Consider the following 23,144-nt stretch of genomic DNA (forward strand, 5'->3'; position numbering starts at 1 on the left):
ATGCATGGTCCCCTGACCCTCCTTTCGTGGTATGCATGGTCCCCTCACTCCCCTTTCCTGGTATGTGTGGTCCCCTCACCCCCCTATCCTGGTATGCGTGGTCCCCTCACTCCCCTTTCGTGGTATGCGTGGTCCCCTCACTCCCCTATCCTGGTATGCGTGGTCCCCTCACCCCCCTATCCTGGTATGCATGGTCCTCTCACCCTCCTTTTGTGGTATGCGTGGTCCCCTCACCCCCCTTTCGTGGTATGCGTGGTCCCCTCACCCCCCTTTCGTGGTATGTGTTGTCCCCTCACCCCCTTTCGTGGTATGCGTGGTCCCCTCACCTCCCCTTTCGTGGTATGCATGGTCCCCTCACCTCCCCTTTCGTGGTATGCGTGGTCCCCTCACCTCCTCTTTCGTGGTATGCGTGGTCCCCTCACCCCCCCCATCCTGGTACGTATGGTCCCCTCACCCCCTTTCCTGGTATGCATGGTCCCCTCACTCCCCTTTCGTGGTATGTGTGGTCCCCTCACTCCCCTTTCGTGGTATGCGTGGTCCCCTCACCTCCTCTTTCGTGGTATGCGTGGTCCCCTCACCCCCCCCATCCTGGTACGTATGGTCCCCTCACCCCCTTTCCTGGTATGCATGGTCCCCTCACCCCCCTTTCGTGGTATGCGTGGTCCCCTCACCCCCCTTTCGTGGTATGCGTGGTCCCCTCACTCCCCTTTCGTGGTTTGCATGGTCCCCCCACCCCCCTTTCCTGGTATACATGATCCCCTCACCCCCCTTTTGTGGTATACCTGGTCCCCTCACCCTTCTTTCGTGGTATGCGTGGTCCCCTCACCCTTCTTTCGTGGTATGCATGGTCCCCTCACCCCCCTTTCGTGGTATGCGTGGTCCCCTCACTCCCCTTTCGTGGTATGCATGGTCCCCCCACCACCCTTTCCTGGTATACATGGTCCCCTCACCCTCCTTTCGTGGTATGCGTGGTCCCCTCTCCCTCCTTTCGTGGTATGCGTGGTTCCCTCACCCCCTTTCATGGTATGCATGGTCCCCTCACTCCTCTTTCGTAGTATGCGTGGCCCCCTCACCCCCCTTTCGTGGTATGCATGGTCCCCTCACTTCACTTTCCTGGTATGCGTGGTCCTCTCACCCCCTATCCTGGTATGCGTGGTCCCCTCATCCCCCTTTCGTGGTATGCAGGGTCCCCTGTCCTCCTTTCCTGGTATGCATGGTCCCCCTCACCCTTATTAAAACTACATGCATACAAAAAAAAACATTTATACTCACCCTTCTTCCCTGTGCTCCAGCGCTACCTGTCACGTTCTGCTGGAGGCCGGGGGAGGAGTCTGGCGCAGGAGTACGCGCATGCCCATAGCGCTGTCCGGCGCCATATTGCTGAAGACACACTGCAAATGTGTCTTCAGTAAAATGGCGCCGGATCGCGCTATGCGCATGCGCGATTCTCGCCGCTCTCCTGGCCCGGTCTTCGGCTGAAGAGCTGCACAACACACACACGCATACTGTCAGACTGGACAGCACTAAAGTTCCCAGCAACTCTAACCTTAGTGGCTGGACAAAGCATGTGCCATCCAGAGCTTCTGGTTCCAACATCTCCTTTATCACCAGCGTCGCCTCCTGACAGAAGCAGCCGTTGCAGCAGTTGGTCTGGTGGAGATCTGACTCTGTGGCTCTTCTTTTGATTAGCCGACCTGGTTCGATGTCATAGTTGTGGCATGACACATGTAATTAATGATGTGCCAGATGGGCTAATCAAAAGAAGATCCGCGGATACCACCAGGTATGATGAGGTTGTTAAGGCTCCTGTCTAGCAGCCACAGATTACTGATGTGGCCGATAGATCTGGTCTTCTACTCTAATAATAAGTAGTCAACATTTTACTTAAGGTGGGGGGTTCCTAGGGTCCATGTGTCTCCTATAAAGCATATCTCTGTATGCTGTTAAATGGATTGGACACTTTCTCTGGTGAGTGCAGCTTTTCTCATAAACTGCAGAGCACTTCTGTCCATAAAATGGCTGCCGATGGAGGAGCATGGGACCAAACCTGTCCGTCAGCCTGTTTACATGGCTAAGCTGCTTTTCTGTAGGAGGAGGCTGATGGATAGAATAAAAAAACCTAAACGAGTATATATGAGTATGAGGTGTTAATGAGTAAAAAGAAAACAAATCTAAAACATACATCCCCTATAAAGCACTGAAATATCCGACAGCACACTTAATAAAGATGTTACGTAAAGATTAGTAGGGCATTGGGGACAGGATGATCCTGAATGAGGTGGCCTTTCTACTGTAGTATAGATGCTAGAGGCCTGGTAACCAAGGCAGACAGAAGAGACTGGCGAGGCTGGTGCATCCTGGAGGGAGACTAATAAGTGAACCTTTTATGTGACTAGATAGATAAACATCTTCCCATTAGAAGCGTTCGCTGAGCCAGCAGCTTTCTTCTATATGTTGGGCTTTGTGGACGACTGACTCATTTTGCTTCAGGGAACAATTTTCATTCAGGACACCTTTGTAAATCCCCAAATGTTGAAGTGGAAACTTTCACATCCCAGGGCAACAATATCAGTGAATAAGAAAAAGATAAAAATTCCTAATCTGTTATGTAAGTGTTCCTTCTGTTATAGCCTATTATGTAGAGTTTTGTTTTACATGGGCTGTTTTCTGGTATGTTTTAGACTATTGTTTGTATACTGTCGTGTTCAAACTTACCAGATATGTAGTGGGTTTTTGGGGCGGTTTTCCCGCTTTCACTCTGCAATAAATTTTATCAAACTATGTTTGAATGTTCTAAAATATGCCAGTGAACATTTAAATTTTCCTTTTTTAATTTTTGTTCATTGATAGAAAAAAAGGCTGTGTTCTTTTCCCAGAAACAACAGCACATACGGTATATCCATGGGCCGTGTTTGGTATTGCACTTTACTGTATCTCCAGCAAACCATTCCTCTAGTCCTGGATAACCTCTTCAAGAGGGCCTAATGACAGTCCATAAATGCTCAGATACATACTAAGCAAGTAGCTTAGATGACCCCATTATCCATTTGCTAAGGCAGAGTGTTATACCCGTGTAAGGCTGGGACTACACGGCGACTTTGGCCACAACACAGGTTGGCGCCATCCATCAATAATTGCATTATTCGGCTGTTATAATGTGGCATAATGCTAGTGAATAGGGTTCTACCTGCATGGTACTGCGATATTGGAAAAAGTCGGAACCATTCACATTTTTTTTAAACTTGCTTGTTGATGTCGCAACTACCCATTCGCATGTATTTGTCATGTCTGCCTTGTCTGGTATGCTGCATGACTCCTGGAGCAGTGTGCACGCGCACCGAACTATCATGCCCGTTATGTCATGCTGCAAGATCCCTAGAGCAGTGTGCAAACTCACCTCATGACTGTTGTGCTGCAAGATGCCTGGAGCAGTGTGCACGCGCGCCTCATCTCATGGCTGCACGCCGTTGCTAGGTAACCATCCGTCTCTGCTCTGCCTCCAGCGATCATCTCTGTGTTCCTGGAGCCCCTGATCATGTGACCTTTCCTATGGTCCAGCACTGTCTGACCCAGCTAACCTCTCAGTGTTTCTGGAGCCCCTGATCATGTGACCTTCTCTATGGTCCAGCCCTGTCTGATCTTGGAGGACTGAACCGGAAGTCTTTCCCTGGTCTTGACCCGGAAGTGCAGGTGCTATGGTGCTATATCAGACCGCCCCTTCCTATGGTCAGGGCCTGAGTATTGTGTTGCTTCCCTGCATGGCTGCTTGGTCTGCTCGGTCACTCCCTGTATTCTGTGCCCCTGCACTCTACCCTGTCATGCCCTCTTGCATGCACAGGCCCTAGCTTGTACCCTGTCGTGCACTCTTGCATGCACAGGCCCTAGCCTGTACCCTGGTGTGCCTCCTAGCACGCGCAGGCCCTTGCCTTAGCCTGAACCCTGGCGTGTCTCTTAGCACACACCCTGACTTGAACCTGACCCTGGCGTGCCCCTCTGCACGCGCAGGAACTTGCCTTGAACCCTGTCCCTGGCGTGTCCCTCGGCACGCGCAGGACCATGCCTTGAACCCTGACTCTGGCGTGCCCCTCTGCACGCGCAGTACTCTGCCTTGAACCCTGTCCCTGGCGTGTCCCTCGGCACGCGCAGGACCTTGCCTTGGACCCTGGCGTGTCCCTACACACGCACTTTGTCTTGTATGTTGGACCTTGAACCCTGGCGTGTCCCCTACATGCGCACCATGTCTTGTACTTTGCACGTTGAACCTGGCGTGTCCCCTACACACGCACCTTGCCTTGCCCCTTGCCCTGGACCCTGGTGTTCCTCTAGCACGCACCCTGCCTGGAAACTTGCCTTAAACCTCGGCGTGTTCCCTAACACGCACTATGTCTGGAGATCTGTCGTTCCTCCTTTCCTGTACCCTGGTTTGCCTGCGGGATTCCCGGAACCTGCCCATCACTGCCAGAGATCGTAAGCATGACGACTGCGGCCTGATCATACTGTTAGCGTGGCTGGTCTGGAGCCGGAATCTCCAGGAGTGGACCCTCTGGGCCGTGGCACCGAGGGGCCCCGGGCGAGCTGCCAGGTGGAACCGACCCCTATACAGGGACCGTTAGGAGGAGGCCCAGGGGTTCGAGTACCACGGTAGCCGGTAACGAGAGGGGCGGCTCAGGAAGGACTGGAGTAGGACTGTGGGACTGCAGTGTAGATGACAGAACAGAGCTGGCACACAGGAGACAGGAGTGGAGTAAGACTGTAGACTGGAATGTGGAGGGACTGAAGTGTAGATGACAGGACAGAGCTGGAACACAGGAGACAGGAATGGAGTAAGATAGTAGACTGGAACGTGGAGGGATGGCTGGAGCAGGAACACAGGAGACAGGATTAAAGGAGGATGGAAGGACTGGAGCAGGATGGAACTGGAACGCTGGAGGCAGGACAGGAGTAGGACGGAAGGACTGGAGCAGGATGTAACAGGAACACTGGAGGCAGGACTGGAGTAGGACGGAAGGACTGGAGCAGGACGGAACAGGAACACCGGAGGCAGGACTGGAGTACAGCAGGGGGCACGGATAACCTGACTGCGAGGCTGCTGCAGGGAGCACACGAGAATGGGACTGTGAGACTGCAGAGACCACACGAAAAAGCAAGCCCAGTGTGCTAGGAAACACAACGATCAGGCGCCTCCCTCAGGGGGAAGCACCCCCTGACCAATGGCAGACCAGACAGGGGCATATCAGGCCGCTTCCCCCTTGAGGGAGGTGCCTGATCGTTGTGTTTCCTAGCACACTGGGCCTCGCTTCTTCGTGTGCTCTCTGCAGTCTCACTGTCCCGTTCTCGTGTGCTCCCTGCAGCAGCCTCGCAGTCCGGTTATCCGTGTCCCCTGCTGTACTCCAATCCTGCCTCCGGTGTTCCTGTTCCGTCCTGCTCCAGTCCTTCCGTCCTACTCCAGTCCTGCCTCCGGTGTTCCTGTTCCATCCTGCTCCAGTCCTTCCATCCTACTCCAGTCCTGCCTCCAGTGTTCCTGTTCCATCCTGCTCCAGTCCTTCCGTCCTACTCCTGTCCTGCCTCCGGTGTTCCAGTTCCATCCTGCTCCAGTCCTTCCGTCCTCCTTTAATCCTGTTTCCTGTGTTCCTGCTCCAGCCATCCCTCCACGTTCCAGTCTACTGTCTTACTCCATTCCTGTCTCCTGTATTCCAGCTCTGTCCTGTCATCTACACTTCAGTCCCTCCACGTTCCAGTCTACAGTCTTTCTCCACTCCTGTCTCCTGTGTTCCAGCTCTGTTCTGTCATCTACTTCAGTCCCACAGTCCTACTCCAGTCCATCCTGAGCCGCCCCTCTCGGTACCGGCTACCGTGGTACTCGAACCCCTGGGCCTGCTCCTAACGGTCCCTGTATAGGGGTCGGTTCCACCTGGCAGCTCACCCGGGGCCCCTCAGAGCCACGGCCCAGAGGGTCCACTCCTGGAGATTCCGGCTCCTGACCAGCCACGCTAACAGTATTGTGCTGCAATGTAGCAGCGGCAAACAGCGATCTTTGGCCCTGCAACCCATGTAGAAGTCAAAGTTTCCCTGTAGCCATAGCCTAAAGGACGTGTGGTGTCACTATAGGCCAACAATGGCTCCAGTAGTCACGTTCTTTACTAGCACCACCAATCGGCATAACGTAATGATACCGATAGGTCACAGGTTGGCAGCTTGAAAACAAAGACTGCATGACCACCCTAGTATCAGTGCCAGATCAATAAAATTAAAAGCAATTCACTAAAAAAGACATCAGATAAAGGATGAAAAAAAAAAACATCAGCGCCGCTTCACCGATGGAAAGAAGAGGGAAGTTGTCTCTATTTTCAAATTCGCAGCTTTTTTCTTTAACATTTTGGGAAACAACTTTAGAATGGAGGGGCACGAAAAAAAAGAAAAGCTGTTGCAGAGGTAATGAAGCAGTGCCAATCGGAGACGGTATGCAGTTTAACGATAACCTGTCATGTCACAAAATGCTATCAATCTGCAGATATGGGGTTAACCTGCAGGTTAATAGCGTTCTCAAAGCCCAGCTGCTGGGAGGAAATTAACTTTATTCCTCCCAGCAGCCCCAGACTTTCAGCCATTGGGGCGTAGCTACAGTCACAGCTCATTGCATAGTGAGCGACGGCTGTAGCCACTCCCTGGCACTGACTGACAGCCGGCTCAGTAGTGGATCTGTACAGAGCTGGCTGTCAGTCAGTGCCGGTGCATTATTACAGATGCCACTCTCAATGCACTCAGCGGTTACTAAAGCCATGCCGGCCGGCCTCTATGACTGAAAGTGAAAGTCAGAGGCTCCCGGAAGGAATAAAGATAATTTCCTCCCCTCCAGTGTTGTGGCCAAACATCTTCAGAATGCTAATAACACGCAGATTAACCCCATATCTGCAGGTTAATAGGGTTTTTTTCATGTGATCGGTTCCCTTAGAAAGTAAAAAATCCAGTGAAAGGTCCACTTTAAATTGATGCACATCTCTGGCACTTGCACTCAGATTTCATGGGCCAAGCAAGGTTTGGAGACTATATTGCTAAAAATCCTTTTAATGTGTTTTTTTGTGCTATTTTTATAACTATTTCCACAGCTTGCCAACCTCAGTGTGTATATAAAAGTATACTAAAACAACATCTTATTCACTGTGCTCAGACCATTCAGCCATGTTATGAAAGGCCGTCCAGTGCTTGATGTAGTGGTGAGAGATATCATAACATTTAGCCTCCTCACTATTTATTACCGCTTGGCCGATTAGTCTTTCCAGCATGTTGACGTAGCTCTTAAGAAGGAGCAAACACACAAAGCTCCAAATAAACATGTTTTTTTTTCTATACACTTTTTTTTACTTTAATTCTTTTTTGCTTGATTCTCTATCATCAAACACCCAGAGAGAATATCCTGATCTGTAATCTGTGCGAGTGTTCCCAGAGGAGCCGAGAACCGAGCGAGCTAATGAGTCATTATTAATTAATATCCAGTCACTCCCCGGCAGAGAGCAAAGCATGGGAAAGTAGGTAGATGCAGTAGATACAGTGTGCATGCACATAAAGGACCAGGGTAGAAAGTGGCATGATTCTGGCTTTAGAAATTGCTCATATACAGAAACAGGAAACAAATAATGAAGTACAAAAGAATGTCATATGTAATTTATTTCTTTGCATTCATTGAGACATTTTGTTGTATGACAATTTACTTTTAAAAAAGAAAAAACGAGAACACATTTTATATATGGTATATCTTCTCATGTTGCTGTAGCCAGGAGTCCACTATTTGCAACACTAGTTGTAGCCCAGATGGCTGGCCGACGCTACATAGTGCAACGAGTGTGTAACACAAGTTGTGCAGTGCTTGTTCCAGTAATAGCAAATAGGGAAACCGTTATATATTCCTATGCATGTGGGATGCTACTGTTGCCCTTCTAAGTTCATAGTGTCTTATGGCGAAATCCATGCCTCTACTCTACCTGGAAAACTGTGCAAAATTGTTAAATACCCTCTTTTTAAAACTAGTTCTAGGAACGTTCCTGAAATAATCAGATCCTCTATAATTCAAACCTTCCACGTTTGTTTCCAAGGGTAAGGCCAGAAGGAGCAGCCGAGTTGCGTTTTTAAAAATGCTATTTAAACATTTCCTTGATTGTGAAAACGCTATTTGACCCGCAAAAACTGTGCACTTGAATTAATGGCCGTATGGTTTTGCGGGTAAAATATCTGTTCATCCCTGAAAATCAAGTAATTCTTTAATAGGAATATTGAAAACCATAGCAGCTACTGACCATGGCCACAACTTGGCCAACCCTGGGCGACCTTACCCTAAGATTTTGCTTATGCTGCACATGTTCTCTAGAATGCAATACTCCGGACAGTCAGAGTAACTCTCAGCAGAGCAGCAGCAGTATTATGTGCCACCTAAAAACACATCTTCTTAGATTTCTGTATTGTGTAAATTGACTCATTTCCTTCTTCTTCTTTAGAACATTATCCCCTTATTTGGAAGTATCTCACACACTGTTTTCACCCCAATACATTTCAAATTATCATAACTTAAAGGGTTTTTACCATGAAAAAGATCAGCAGCTATGGTGTGGTTCCAGTTTCCCGGCTCTTGCTAAACACAGATGTCTTTGACAAAGACCGCTCTCGGTCGAAATGATGGGCCATATATGTTTTGACTCCTTGCCGGTTCATATAAAAAACACTGCAGCAAGACCTATAGTCTCATTTTGTTTTTGTGGTGCTAAGGTTTCACTTCAAATGTCTGATTGCTAGCGGCACCACCACTGAGATCCTTACCAATCACAAGAATTGGCGTCCCGATCTCCTATTCCGTTCCTCTTCACTGGTAAGACTCTATCAGTGTCTATGGGAGTTTTGCAGGTAGCACGTGGCTATCTTCATCATTGCCACAGACATGAATGAAGCATCAGTGGTCACAGATGACCATGCCACTCCATTCAATCTTGCTGACAAGAGGAACTGGAGGAATTGGCAATCTGGACCCCTAATTTCATGATCTTGGGGTCCCAGCTTTGGGAGACCTTATGACGTGGTCCGCATTGATCAGAAATGTATCACCTCTCCTAACTACAACTTCTTTAATGATAGAGGGAGGCTTCAGAGATTTTTATTGTTGAGTAAATATACACAGATGACAGCAGAGTGTTGAATCTGATGATTAACACATTGATATCGCCCCATAGGGTGTGGTTTATGATTGAGAGCGTAGGACACCATAGAGGTCATGTAAGAAAGCTAGCAATGTAGAAAGAGGATTTAGCACACAACATTAAATGTTTCAGGTTTCAGAGTACAGTGATCTTTAGTCGTACAACCAGTGTAGGTTAGCCATAAAAATGTCACTTGTCCAAAGAATAAGCGATGTCCTGCATATTAGTGGTGGCCCGTGACCCACCTGATCCAGGGAATGGATCTTGTTGTGTTTTGGTCTATGGTAGGTGGCTCTCTTGGGGCTTATGTCTGAAGCCCTTAAAAGTGATAATTGTGCTGACGGGGTCATTGACTGTAAGGATGAAAGACGGAGTCATTGTGTGTTCTGTTGGTCATAATTTTTCACTGTATCCACCTATTTGAAGTAGGCTCCAATAGGCGTATACAGCCGAAAATGAAGTCCAACAAAGCACACTGTGACTCCGTCTGCAATCATTGGCCTCGTCAGTGTAAATGTCTGAACGACCCCAGACGAAAATGATACCCTAATGGAGATACTGACTATACAGTTGGGAAAAAAAGTATTTAGTCAGCCACCAATTGTGTCACAGTAGGTATGGTGTTCTTTGGATGCAACTCAGCGTTCTGTCTTCTCCAAACACGACGAGTTTTGTTTATACCAAACAGCTCTACTTTGGTTTCATTAGACCATATGACATTCTCCCAATACTCTTCTGGATAATCCAAATATTCTCTAGCAAACTTCAGACAGGCCCGGACATGTACTGGCTTAAGAAAGGGGACACGTCTGGCACTGAAAGATCTGAGTCCCTGGAGGCGTAGTGTGTTTATGATGGTAGCCTTTGTTACGGTGGTCCCAGCTCTATGCAGGTCATTCACTAGGTCCCCCCGTGTGGTTCTGGGATTTTTGCTCACCATTCTTGTGATCATTCTGACCCCATGGGGTGAGATCTTGCGTGGAGCCCCAGATTGAGGGAGATTATCAATGGTCTTGTATGTCTTCCATTTTCTTATTATTGCTCCCGCATTTGATTTAATCACATCAAGCTGCTTGTCTATTGCAGATTCAGTCTTCCCAGCCTGGTGCAAGGCTACAATTTTGTTTCTGGTGTCCTTTGACAGATCTTTGGTCTTCACCATAGTGGAGTTTGGAATGTGATTGTTTGAGGTTGTGCACAGGTGTCTTTTATACTGATAAGGCCTCTTTCACACATCCGTCTGTCACCATCAGTCAAAATCCGCCATTTTGCAAAAAAAAAAACGGATCCGCCATTTTTCTTGGTGGATCCGTTTTTCTTCCCATTGACTTGCATTATCGGCAGATCTTGACGGATGGTCATCCGTAGGATCCGTTTTTTCACGGATCCGCCAAAATTTTGGCGTCTGCTGACATGACTGGACGGACACTGAAACTTTTTTTGCTGGCCGGATCCGCATTTGCCCGGAAGAATTGCCTTTGCCGGAAATTTAACCCTAAATCCCGTTCTGGCGGCTGAGAATCTCTCTCTCTTTCTCTCTCTCTCTCTTTCTCTCTCTTTCCTTTTTCCAGGCACGGCTTCCTTTAGAATTCAACCTTACACAGATCCGTCAACACAACGGTCCGGTGCCACCAGTTTCTTTCAATCTGCCTAGAGATCCATTTTCCGCCATTTTAGCGGATTTCGACTGAGCTGAAAAACGGATGTGTGAAACAGGCCGTACAAGTTCAAACAAGTGCCATTACTAGAGGTCATGAGTGGAGGACAGAGAAGAAGTTACATGAAATGATCTGGCCAAAATCCAGCCCACTGCTCTATGCATTTTCTACGGGACTGGTGGAGATAGCTAGGGAAGCTCTTTACATTCTCTGGCTGGCCCTTGCACAATGAATGGATTGGTCGTGGTCATGCCATATTGGGCTGGGACATTTCAGAAGCCTGTTTTTGGGATTGATGTGGGGATCTAGTGGTTGGACACTCACCGGTCTGCCAATTATTTTGTGTAAATGTTGGTAATGACACTTTAATGGGGAATGGAAGTAGTCAACTGTTGTGTAAGTTCTGCTATATGCTCTTGTTGTATTTATTATTAAAGATAAAAAGTACTTTAGGACCAGTCCTGGTGCAGTTCATGAAATGGTGTGTGATTACAGCGTGTAATAATAACAGTAGCTGTGACTATGAAGCGTGGAAGTCTCTGGTGACCACATCTACAGGATATGAGCACAGGGGCAACCACTGGATAGAAACCAATGTTGAATGTGGTGCATTCATTGGGTGCAGCTTTCATACTTTCCATTGTGTATCACTATCACTTCATCCTATACCGTAGGGTGCCTAACTCCATTACCATTGAATAGAGAAGATCTTATTACACGCTGTGAAGGTTATTACTGCTGCTCTCTGCGACGTAGTCTTCACCAGTATCTGCACTGACTCTTTTACTGGCTTTATTTGTTTTACACAAAGCAGATCTGCCATAAGTGATCGCTAATTAGCAATTATATTACACTAATTAAGATATGAGACAATGGAGATTAATTTTTTCCATTTTTTTTGTACATGTACATTCAGTTTTTTTTTGTGTAAATCATTTAAATAATTTTAACCAGAAATATATACCGTAGGTAGAATTTACAGCATAAATGTCAATTTTAACCACGTGGATGGCAATGACAAGAAATAGCTCATGTAAATGTAACACGGATACTTGGGTTTTGATTTCTTCCAGGCTGGAAAAGGGTTAAACAATGATGTGATTAGGATTTACAGGGTATATTTAATGAAAAGACATTTCAGACTTCTGTGCATTATTAATGTAGGTCCCGAATTAGCAAAGGTCCACACCGCCTGGCTATACAAATCAATTCATCTGTCTGAGAGTGGGGGGTGGGGAGAAAAGACAGCGAGAAAAGGCAGGGGATGAGGAATGGGAGCAAAGATCGATAATGCAAGTAGTCCTGCTGGACGGCAGACATCTCGGCTGACCTGCCTGGAGGAGAACCTAGAACTCACCATGTCTTATTCTGTAGGACACATGCATCTAGTGGAGAATCATATGGGTAGGATGTAACTTACCTGAGATGCCCTCACAAGAAGCCGACTGTTTCTGTTCTCTGAATTAAAGGAAAACAAATTGAAAGAGAGAAGAAGTCATAGAAAAGTGCAGATCTGCAATTGTTTCCTGATGGTGATTCGACCTCCTATGAGTGCCTCCAATGTCATCCATTGTCATCTGAGTGCTGTCTGATGTAGGCTCGCAGAGACAATGGAGGTGGAGAAAGTGCTCCATCTTGTCCACACCTGTGGTGTGATTCTCTCGTGTGATCAAACTCAGATGACACTCAGATCAGTTTCTGACAGATTGAGATGAGTGTAATTATCATAATTAGCATGATTCTCTTGCATGGGAGAATCTACGCCAGTGCGAGCGAGCTCTTTTCCTGAAACTTTTCCGACTAAAATGTACATCAATCTGATCAGCTCCTCCTGCCGAATGTCATCCTGCCTGTAGATCGGATACCATGTTTAACATGACAGGTTCCCTTTAAAAATTGTATTAGGAGGCTGGTAAAGTGCTTCTACTAAGTCTGATGCGTAACACCTTCTATCAGGTTCTCCTTAAGGAGCTTTCTGGTTTAAAGCCTGGAGGCTCACACCCAACCCTAATGGAATGGTACTGCTTAAAGTCCTTTTTCTAGATAGATTTGTGTTAGATAGGGTTCTTTGAATAGAACTTATTTTTCCTAGGCCTTATTCACACCTTTGTATCCTTGTTAAACATGCAAAAACAACCAACCATTTTCCTCTTTGGACTGTTTTTGTCACAGCTTGTGCATCCTGGGCCATTATTCAGTATAGCGCTTTGTTGTCACAGATTGTAATATTTAATACTAGTAAAAACTGAAAATTCCTCCTCTGTAAGAAATTATTATCATCTGTGTTAGTTTTTAGGGAAGCCCTGGAGACAGAATGGCCGCCGTTATAGCACCCAACTGATGCGGTTCTTTTGATATGTCCATTCATTGTCACCGACTATGATGGGTATTGTCAGTGACCCTTGACACAATGTTGGCTTAGTACCTTCCTGGAGAGAAGCCTGTAGTATATTGCTGTGCTCTCAGGGCTCCAATATCTTATTTTGTAAGGCCTAGATAGTGAAACTGTCTGTTGTGTGTCATGGTAACCTGCTCCGTATCGTAGCATCATCTACTTTGTGTAATTTTCGGTGTTTTCATTATGATTTTGTAACTTCTGCTCAAGGTCATGAGGTTCAATGCAGGTGATAGGAAGGAGAGAGGAGTTCATGATGGGATGGTATAAGTGTTACTGTAAATGGTTCAACCAGAAGCCGTGTCTGAAGCACATGATGGGAACCTCACATTAAGGGAAGAGTCACACGCCACACAACTCAGATGGGGATCGCAGCGCAATGCTCGGACTGGCCGGTGGCTCTCCCGAATCGAGCCTGGCAGCTGCATATACAAAATAGATGCTGTCAGGCTTGGGTCGCGAGAACCAATGGCCAGTTCAAGAATTGTGTTGTTGTAAAGTGCCAAGCAAGGTAGTCGTGGGCGAGTTGCTGATCCCACTTGCTCTGGCATTCTACAGACAATATGTGTCCCTGTCCCGGTGTGCTGCGGTGTGTGAGGTGCATCACACATACTTCAGGCCTCTATTGGCTCCAGGTTTTCCTTTTATATACTTTTATTGTACAGTTACCAGTGTTTACAATCGGGCATATAGGATAAGGCCTAGGGTTGTCGTCTTTCACATAGAACCAGGGCTGAAGTTGTTTCCTATGGGTAGAGTGTCCCTCTTTCTATCTTCCCTAGCACTAGGAATTCTTCTTCACCACTATCAGTGCACCCGTATTGCAACACCTCCTGCCCCATGTAGTCTGAGTCCATCTTTCCCTGTAGCTTCACAAGCTGAGTGTGTCCAAGGCCCCCGACGTCCTTCTCGGGGTTCACCCAGTCTGGTAGATGGAATCACACTGAAGGGTATTTTTGGTAATCTACTGCCTCGAGTATTAGGTCCATGTTGTTCCTAGCAGCCTATTGCATAACACTGCTGCTGACACTTCACACTACTGTCCTGCACTGAACTCTTACTTCCTGCATTTGGCACTAACGCTCAGTTCCCCCTCCCCAATCTGGGCTGGCCTTGCTCTCACTCTGTCTCTGTGCCTGATGTGTTGCTAAGCAGACTCCACCTTTCACTTACATTCTAGACAGTGAATTCTTGTGACCATTAGTTAGTACTGCAGCCCACCAGGAAATTAACACTTATCACCAGGACACATATGAAAAGCAAAACATTATTCACATCCAACATATTCTATACTACATTAGCATTTTGTCTCCCCTATTTCCTCATACATTGTAAACTTGCGAGCAGGGCCCTCATTCCTCTTGGTATCTGTTGATTTATGTGATTATTGTTATGCTGTAATGTCTTTGTCTGTACAATTCCCCTCTAAAATGTAAAGCGCTGTGGAGTATGTTGGCGCTGTAGAAATAAAATTATTATTATGATGTCAGGGGAGAATCCGGCAGCTGGTCCATCTCCTTACATTGTGATTCCTGTCAGTTATATGGCCATCTGACACGTCCCTAAAGTGAACCTGTCACCATCACAATGCAATCCAATCTGCAAGCATCATTATATGGGGAAGGAGGAGCTGAGCAGATTGATATATAGATTTGTGAAAAAAAAAGATTCAGGATAACCTGTGTTTTTATCATTTAATCCACTACTCTTTCTGAGATTGTCGGTCCAGTGAGTGATCCTACTTGTTGCAGATTTGTTCGACTTCAGCAGAAGTAATAGCAATCAGACACTTATGGGAGAAACCATAGTTTACTTGAGACATACAAGAATTATACAAATTATCAATAGAGAGGAAGAACAAGACTTTACCTAAGATGGCTGCTATACTAGAGAGTGACAGTTTAAACAAGAGAAACAAATACACTTTGGTATTATTAAGCATCAACAGATACAACATCGCCATCTGCTGACACTGCTATGTATCTCCTCCAACGTATAATTAGTCTGTAGTTTGTTGCATGGATTTCAACACTACTAGTGACTGACAATTATCTCTGTATTCACACAAAAAAGGCTGTCAGGACTGCGTACCCAAAATCCCAGAAAGAGTACTTAATGTAAAAGTTATATTGGATCTTTTCTCACAAATCTAGATATCAGTCTTCTCCACTCCTTGCTCTATAACAGGGGTGGGCAATCTTTTTTCTGCCAAGGGCCATTTGGATATTTATACCATCCTTCGGAGGCCGTACAAACTCCGTCCACGAAGTACATCCTGATTCTGGCACTGGTTTCATGACTTAATCTTTCATTGCATGCCCTTCAATGTTCAGTAGTGAACACTGCGTGTGTGTGCTAACAGAGCAAGAAGAAATTAATGAGCTTGTGGCAGTCAAAATACAGCTCCCTGCCCAAGAATGTGGTCCCTGAGAATCTGCTTGGGGGCCTGATAAATGGTCATCGAGGGCCGTAAATGGCCCTGGGGCCTGAGGTTCCCCACCCCTGCTCTATAACATGATGCCTGCAGATTAGACTGCATTTTCATGATGACAGATTCCCTTTAATGGATCGAGTAGCCATCTACATATCGTCTACAGTGTTTTGACCCCTGGGTACTTAGGATATACTATATTGGAAGAAGACCCCTAACTCCTCCTCACAGTAAAATTTCCTCAGATTCCCCACCTATGAAACTACCACTGATCCCTATACTTACTTGGCACAACAGACACTAAACATACTGTACCTCACCTGTGCTTCTCCCATTCACTGCCTGACTATAAGCTTTAGGTTCCAACAGTATATGTAAAAACTAATTCACACTTCCCACCACACTGGGGTTGTATCTGCTAGTGTGTATGGTATCCGCAATTCATGACCAACCTGTCTCCGGACGTCATGAAGCCCTAGTAATACCATGAAAAAATGGCAAAAATGGCCCCTGTACGATTTTGTGAACGGTCCTCTACAAAGCTTGCCATTTTTAGCATAGTCTCCTGTAACATTAAGATGAACCCTATATCTTTTTTTTACCGTATCCTGTTAAGGTCGGGTTCACATGTCCAGTAGATATTTCCAATTTTTGGATCTGTTTTGGCACAAAAGAACCCAAAAATAAAATGTTCCTTTAAAGAGCATCTTCATTTGGAATAGTCACAACATGTCCTCCTTTTTTCTGCTTTCCAGCTGCTATCCATTTTTTCAACTGGATCAAAAATTTAGTTTGCACAACTTTTTTTTTGTCTGGTCCCAAAAAAATGGATTGCAAATGTTTAACATTAAAGTCTATGGGAAATGGATCATTACGGATGGTCATCTGTTATGTCACTGTTAATGGATTCATTTTTGAGAACTTCATATGCCCAGAATGCTAGAGGTGAGACATGGCAAATAAAAATGGATCCATTACAAACAGATGCAAAATTAAATCCAAAGTGGTCATTTATATACATTCATTTTTTTAAAAGAACAGATCCAAGCAAAAACTAGTTTCCATTTGGCGTCCGCTTTTGCTCTATTTGTAATTGATCAGTATTTTATTTTAAAGGCTCATACTCGCATGCAAGAAACTGGGACGAGTCTCGCACGTCAATACCCGGCACCTCCGCTGGAACTCGGATCGGAGTGTTCAGCTGCATGTATTTCTATGCAGCCACACGCTCCGATCTGAGTGTCGGCGGCAGTGCCGGGTATTGACATGCGAGTCTCGTCCGAGTTTCTCGCATGTGAGTATGAGCCCTTAATACTGGATCTGTTTTAAATGTCTGCCTAAGACATGTGAACATAGCCTTAATTCAATTAGAACTGAATCCTAGAAGCCGTATAAATCGTAGTGAGATTGGAATACTTTGCTCGGACTGGCTGGCAGCTCTCCTTACCCGAGTGTGACAGCTGCTTCGAAATACAAGAGGCTGTCATGCTTTGGCCGGCAGAGCCATCGGCCAGTCCATGCACTGCATTCTGATCTCCCTCCAATTTGGAACACCTATGAAAACTTCTGTTCTCCCTACCCTTTTAAACACCGTCCCAGCACTTCATTGTCATTTCCATCCAGCATCTAGCTAAGATGGCAGATGAAAACTGACAAAGGAACTTATCTCATTGATTGCAGTGGGATTGATCCCACCTGTCTGGCGCTTCACTTGACAGGTCCAAAGGCCAAGCAGGGTTGCCAACTTGATATTTTATTTTTCTAGACAGCTTATAGCAAAATCAGAGACAGGCAATAGTTTTTTTTACAAACATATTGGAAATCCCTTAGAAAGCATTATGATTACCGTATACTAGGGCCCATAAATATGAAGACCTATGCTGTATTCACTGTAAACTATTACATGATGGTAATTACAGTCAAAATATTCTGTATAAATTTCTGCAGCTTTAAAAAAATAACAGACAACAATTTTTTTACGGACAGGGCAAAAAAGTGTCCTATTTTTACGAACTATCCTGGAATATTTGGAAGGTTGACAGCCAAGGGGTAAGATGATCACAGTGTTTCATGTAAATGGTATACTTCAACCCGAACGTATCACATACATGCAGTATATTGAGGTTATTGCTATATATACAATGTACAGATGTTTCTGCAGTTGATTTACTGAAGTTTTCCGTTATTTTCCTTTATAGTTTCTGTGTCTAAAGAATATCCGGACATTCCTGTCTGTGTGTTGTGAAGCCTTCAACATGAAGAAAAGTGACCTGTTTGAAGCATTTGACTTATTTGATGTACGAGATTTTGCAAAGGTATGTCGTTTTACTAATAATTTGTCTACTAGATTCCAGAAATTCTTTACCACCTTCTGATATATTCATCTTACACAGGTCCCACTTACATGTCCTACCCTGATACCCCGGATACTTTCCCTGATATCAAGGTCAATATCATGGAAGCTGTAGTGTTAGATTCTCTCCTTGATTATGCCGACTCCCCAGTCTTGTCCTTTGGTAACACCACTCACCAGCCTCTGACACCGGAGCAATGATCACTAGATGACTGTCCACTGAGTTTGTTTAAAAGGTTGTTCTTGTAGCCCAGAAAACCTATGAAATTGCCACTTCGGTAAAATGTGTGGTCAGAAATACAAATTTATTTTAATCCTAAATGCCTATCGAATGTCATAATCTAATCTCTTTTCTAGTTTGCTTTAATTAAAAGTTCCCTACCCTTCTCTCAGCACACTATACAGGGGCAACACTAGTCTCTGCACGCCGGGTATTCTCTTTACAAAGCACACTGACAGTGCGCTCCCTTGCTGGTTCATTATTTTTTATCTGAGCTGGCGAGAGAGTGCACTGTCACTATGCATATTGCACAGTGACAAGATCCTACTGAGCTTATTTTGGAATTAACAATTTACGCATGTTCGGTAAAGCAGGGACTAGTCTATCCTTTGAAATGAAGGTCGCTGACAATGATTCTTTTCAGGGCAGAGGCAAGTGGCAGTGACTGCAGCTTGTGCCTCCTGATGACGACACGTTTGAGTATTCCAGTGTACACTCGGATATTCAAACAAAACTTGCTCAAAAAGGAAGTAGTAAAAAAAGATAAAGCAGTTAGATAATGTAGTGAGAGAAGGATAGGGAATTTTTAATTAAACTATATTAGAAAAAAGATTAGATTATGATATTAAAGGGGTTGTCAGGTTTAAAATGAAAAGTCTGCAGTCACTCTGTGTAACTGCAGACTTGTGAATCCTCCCAGCGCACGCACTGTGTACTGTGAGGATTCGCTGTTCTTTGCCCCAGGAATGGAGGTCAAATATGGGACCGCTGCCTCGCTCCATACACTAGACTGGTTTTGCCCGGGAGTATGCATATCGCATATCTGACCTCCGTTTCGGGCAGAGAACGGCGAATCCTCGCAGTACACAGTCACAGAGTCACTGCAGCCTTTTCACTTAAGATCGGCCTACCCCCTTAATGTTATATTCTAATCTTTTTTCTAATGCAGTTTAATTAAAAATTCCCTATTCTATCCTACCAAAAAATGCATCGTCTTCCAATTCCAATTTATACAAGGAATCGGACCGTCTGTTTTTCTCACAAGTGAGAAAAAAAAATGGACTGATTATTTTGATCTGAGTTTGATCAGAGTGTGGTCTGAGTGTCATCAGTTTCTGTCGTACGTGGAGAAAAAAAATAATTCTAATGTATGCGCTCGTGTATGGGGGAATCGGTAGAGATAGCAATCTGCCGAATGATCGACCAATAGTTTCTCATGGGTATGTCCAGCATAAGCCTTCCAATGGGCCGCCATGCACTCGCTTTAGAGGAGCATGGGATTTTAGCACAGGGCTCAGTTTACAGTGCTGATATTATGGCACTGTAGAGTAAAATCGATTAATGACAAAATGTGAAAGGGAGCGTAAGGGGTTAAACAGCTACTTCACACTAAGGACCTAACCATATTCTGCTTCAACTGGATTACTGGCAGGAAACCCACTGCCCCAATGATTACTACATTACCTCACGTATCTGAGGTGCTGAGAAACACCGGAAATACACAAGTGTCAAAGATATTAATATCTCCTACCATAAGTGTAGGCTGCAAAACCCATCCACATGCATTGGATATAATCAGATTTATCAGATCCTTAAACTATAATTGAATCCTGACGTTAAAAAGAACTTGTCACCAGGAATGACGCTGTTAACCTGCAGGTTAACCCCATATCTGCATGTTAACAGTGTTATTCCTGGTGACAGGTTCCCTTTAAGTTCCCACAATTAGTTTTTGGTGAGATTTTGAAGCTGCGTATTTTCCTTTGAGCAAAGAAATGCAGCGTCTTACAGTTCCAGCAAAGTGGATGGGATTTATAGACATCTCCTGCCCGCTGGGCTGTTATCTTACTCAGCGTAAACTGACCTGGGAGATGTTTTTGAAATTCTCAACATGTCATTTTCTCTTGCAGGTTCACTAAGTTTTATGTGCAGATTTTCCCTATAGAATTATATACAGACGGGAACATCATTCCGACAGGACAGGTTGGCTGAAAGAGGGACATGGCTTCACACATGGCTTCCAACCTGTCCTGTCGGAATTACGTTCCTATCTATAAGATGGCTGCAGGTGCAGCATTCTACAGCCAGCCAATCATAGCGCTTGCTCACCAATATATACAAATGAGATGGTGGTAAAAAGAAACAAGCAACGACTTTTCAGCAAATTTCCTAAATATTCTGCAGGGGTGGGTTCAATTTGTCAGCAGGGATGGGTTCAATTTGTCAGCAAGGATGGCTTCAATTTGTCAGCAGGGGTGGTTTCAATTTGTAAGCAGGGGTGGGTTCAATTTGTCAGCAGGGGTGGGTTCAATTTGTAAGCAGGTGTGGGTTCAATTTGTCAGCAGGGGTGGTTTCAATTTGTAAGCAGGGGTGGGTTCAATTTGTCAGCATGGGTGGGTTCAATTTGTCAGCAGGTCAGTTTTGATTTGTTTTGTTTTCATCTCCCTAAGGTGAAAGTTTGTGCCATTATGGTACTGTCACACTTAGCGATGTATCATCGATCCTGACCAGCGATATGACGCGGTCAGGATCGCTGGTGCATCGCTAAGTGGTCGATAGTGAGCTGCCACACAGGCAGATCTCACCAGCGACATCGCAGGGTCAGGGGTTCGCTACTTACCTGTCAGACGAGGCGATCCTGACGTCCTCCCGCCCGCGTCCACGCGTCGCTCGTCTCCACAGCAGAAAGCCCAGCAGGAAGCTGACGACGAGAAACGGTCCAGGACGTTTTCGCGCGATCAGCGATTACCAGCGGGGGAGCGGTCGGAGGTACGTGTCAGACATAGCGATATCGCTAGCAATATCGCTATAACGTCACAAAAACCAGTGACGTTATAGCGATATTGCTAGCGATATTGCTTAGTGTGACAGGCCCTTTACTGTCATATACATACAACTGAGGTTACCGGTATAATTGTGAGTGGTGCTGGGATCATGGTAATATAATGAAGGCATGGGAGCTACGTTACATGAAGTGGTCTCGCGGCTGCACATTTTTTCCTTCAGGTTAGGTGGCTCACAGCTTAGTGACAGGCACAGTACTGATGTTGTGGGTTTAACATCTCCCTTTTTATATAGTTTCAGGTGATTTTCTATATATTACACCTCTTACTTGCCACAGGCGAGTTTGCACAAGCATCACATTCTTGAAACCAGGTTTTTTTACACACAATTTTGGAAAGTGCCAACTATTTTGTCCTGACTATTTTGGGGGTTTTGTATGAAATTATGTCCGATTTTGCTTTTTTCCTCTGTTTTTTTGTGTTGTTCCAATACATACAAAGGAAATAAATATGTGTATAACAAATTAAATGTAATTGCAATAATTTTCTGGGCGAAAAACTTCATTTTCTGAAATAATTTCAAGGGTGCCATCACTTTCGGCCATGACTGTATGTAAAAAAAAAATCTTCCTTCTCACTCCCCAATGGGTGTGGTCCTTGTTGTCCTTTATCATTTTCGGGTCCTCTACCAGTGGCCTGGGAGTTTGAGGGTTCTGCGAAGGATCTTAGTTGTTCTCAGCATTGCGCTTTTCTGGACAGAGAGTTCAGATGTTGCTCCTGGGATCTGTTGTAGTCATTCCTCCTACTTAGGGGGTCACTGCTCCAAGTGCTCCTATCACTACTGGAATCACTATTGCCTTCCACATCTTCTCCAGTTCTTCTTTGAGGCCTTGGTATTTCTCCAGCTTCTCATATTCCTTCTTTCTGATGTTGCTGTCACTTGGCACTGCCACATCTATTATCATTGCTGTCTTGTGATCCTTGTCTACTATCACAATGTCTGGTTGGTTAGCTAACACCTGCTTATCCATCTGGATCTTGATGTCCCACAGGATTTTTGCCCTTTCATTCTCCACCACTTTCTCTGGGGTTTCCCATCTGGACTTAGGGGGATTTAGCCCACATGCTGTGCAGATGTTCCTGTATACAATTCCCGCTATTTGGTTGTGGCGTTCGGTATACGCTGTTCCTGCTTACATTTTGCTTCCTGCCACTATGTGTTGGATGGTTTCCGAGGTTTCTTTGCATAGTCTGCACCTTGGGTCTTGTTTTGTGTTCTAGATTCCTGCTTCTATGGATCTGGTACTTACAGTACAGCTTGCTCTTGTGCCGCTATCAATAGTGCCTCTGTGCGGTCACGTAGTCCTTCTTTCTCCAGCCATTGGTAGGATTTCTGTTGTGAGTTCATTTTCCCCTTCACCATTGAGGTCTGATGAACTCCCTCTTCTGGTGAAGGAAGGTAGTGAGGCTGATTACCAAGCACCTGAACTGGATGATGAGGACTGGGTGACGGGAATTGCTGACTGGATATAAGGCAGCCGAAGCCCTTCTGCCTGGCTGGTGATTTCTCTGAGGGATTCTAGGAGACCAGTCTGATTCCTGCTCCTCAAAAGCTAAGTTTTCTGCTCTGCTTTTTGCATTTGTGTTTTGTTTTTGTTTTGCCTTGTTTTTCTGGATTTCTGCCATTCCCTGCTGGGGTGAGCTGAATTCCTTTTTGCTCTGTCTTCAGAAAATACCTGAGTACTGATATAGTCTTTTTGAAGCCTAGCATCTTCAGGGCTTTTTTCCCTATCAGTCTGTTGGCTCTTGTTTTGATAGGATTTTGGCGGATTGCAGACAGAAGCTTTTCTATCCTGTCCTATTTAGTTAGCTTGGGCCCCATGATTTGCTCAGCCTATCTTTCTATCTGTGTGAGTGTTTTTTCATCTTGCTTCATCGTCATTATATGTTGGGGGCTGCCTATTGCTTTGGGGTCTGCTCTGGGGCAGTTTAGATTTCCCTTTCTGTCTTTAGGCTATTTAGTTCTCCGACTGTGATCGAGGGGTCTAGGGCACCGTAGGAACCCCCCACGGCTACTGCTAGTTGTTGTTGATAGGTTCAGGGGTCTGCAATCCGATAGCTG

The 23,144-nt window shown here is 45.5% G+C and overlaps 1 protein-coding gene across 2 annotated transcripts in view; it reads left to right on the forward strand.

The window, feature by feature from the left end:
• The window catches only part of VAV3 (vav guanine nucleotide exchange factor 3), a 275,259-nt gene that overhangs the window by 76,582 nt on the left and 175,533 nt on the right, over positions 1 to 23,144 (forward strand). For both annotated transcript variants that reach the window (XM_073571669.1, XM_073571670.1), the window contains exon 2: positions 17,865 to 17,981. In XM_073571669.1, coding sequence (XP_073427770.1) covers positions 17,865 to 17,981 — 117 coding nt within the window. The remainder of the gene's footprint in view (positions 1 to 17,864; positions 17,982 to 23,144) is intronic.

The sequence above is a fragment of the Dendrobates tinctorius genome, unplaced genomic scaffold (assembly GCF_039654945.1).
Source record: "Dendrobates tinctorius isolate UK_male_01 unplaced genomic scaffold, ASM3965494v1 ptg000029l, whole genome shotgun sequence".
Taxonomy (NCBI): Eukaryota; Metazoa; Chordata; class Amphibia; order Anura; family Dendrobatidae; genus Dendrobates; species Dendrobates tinctorius.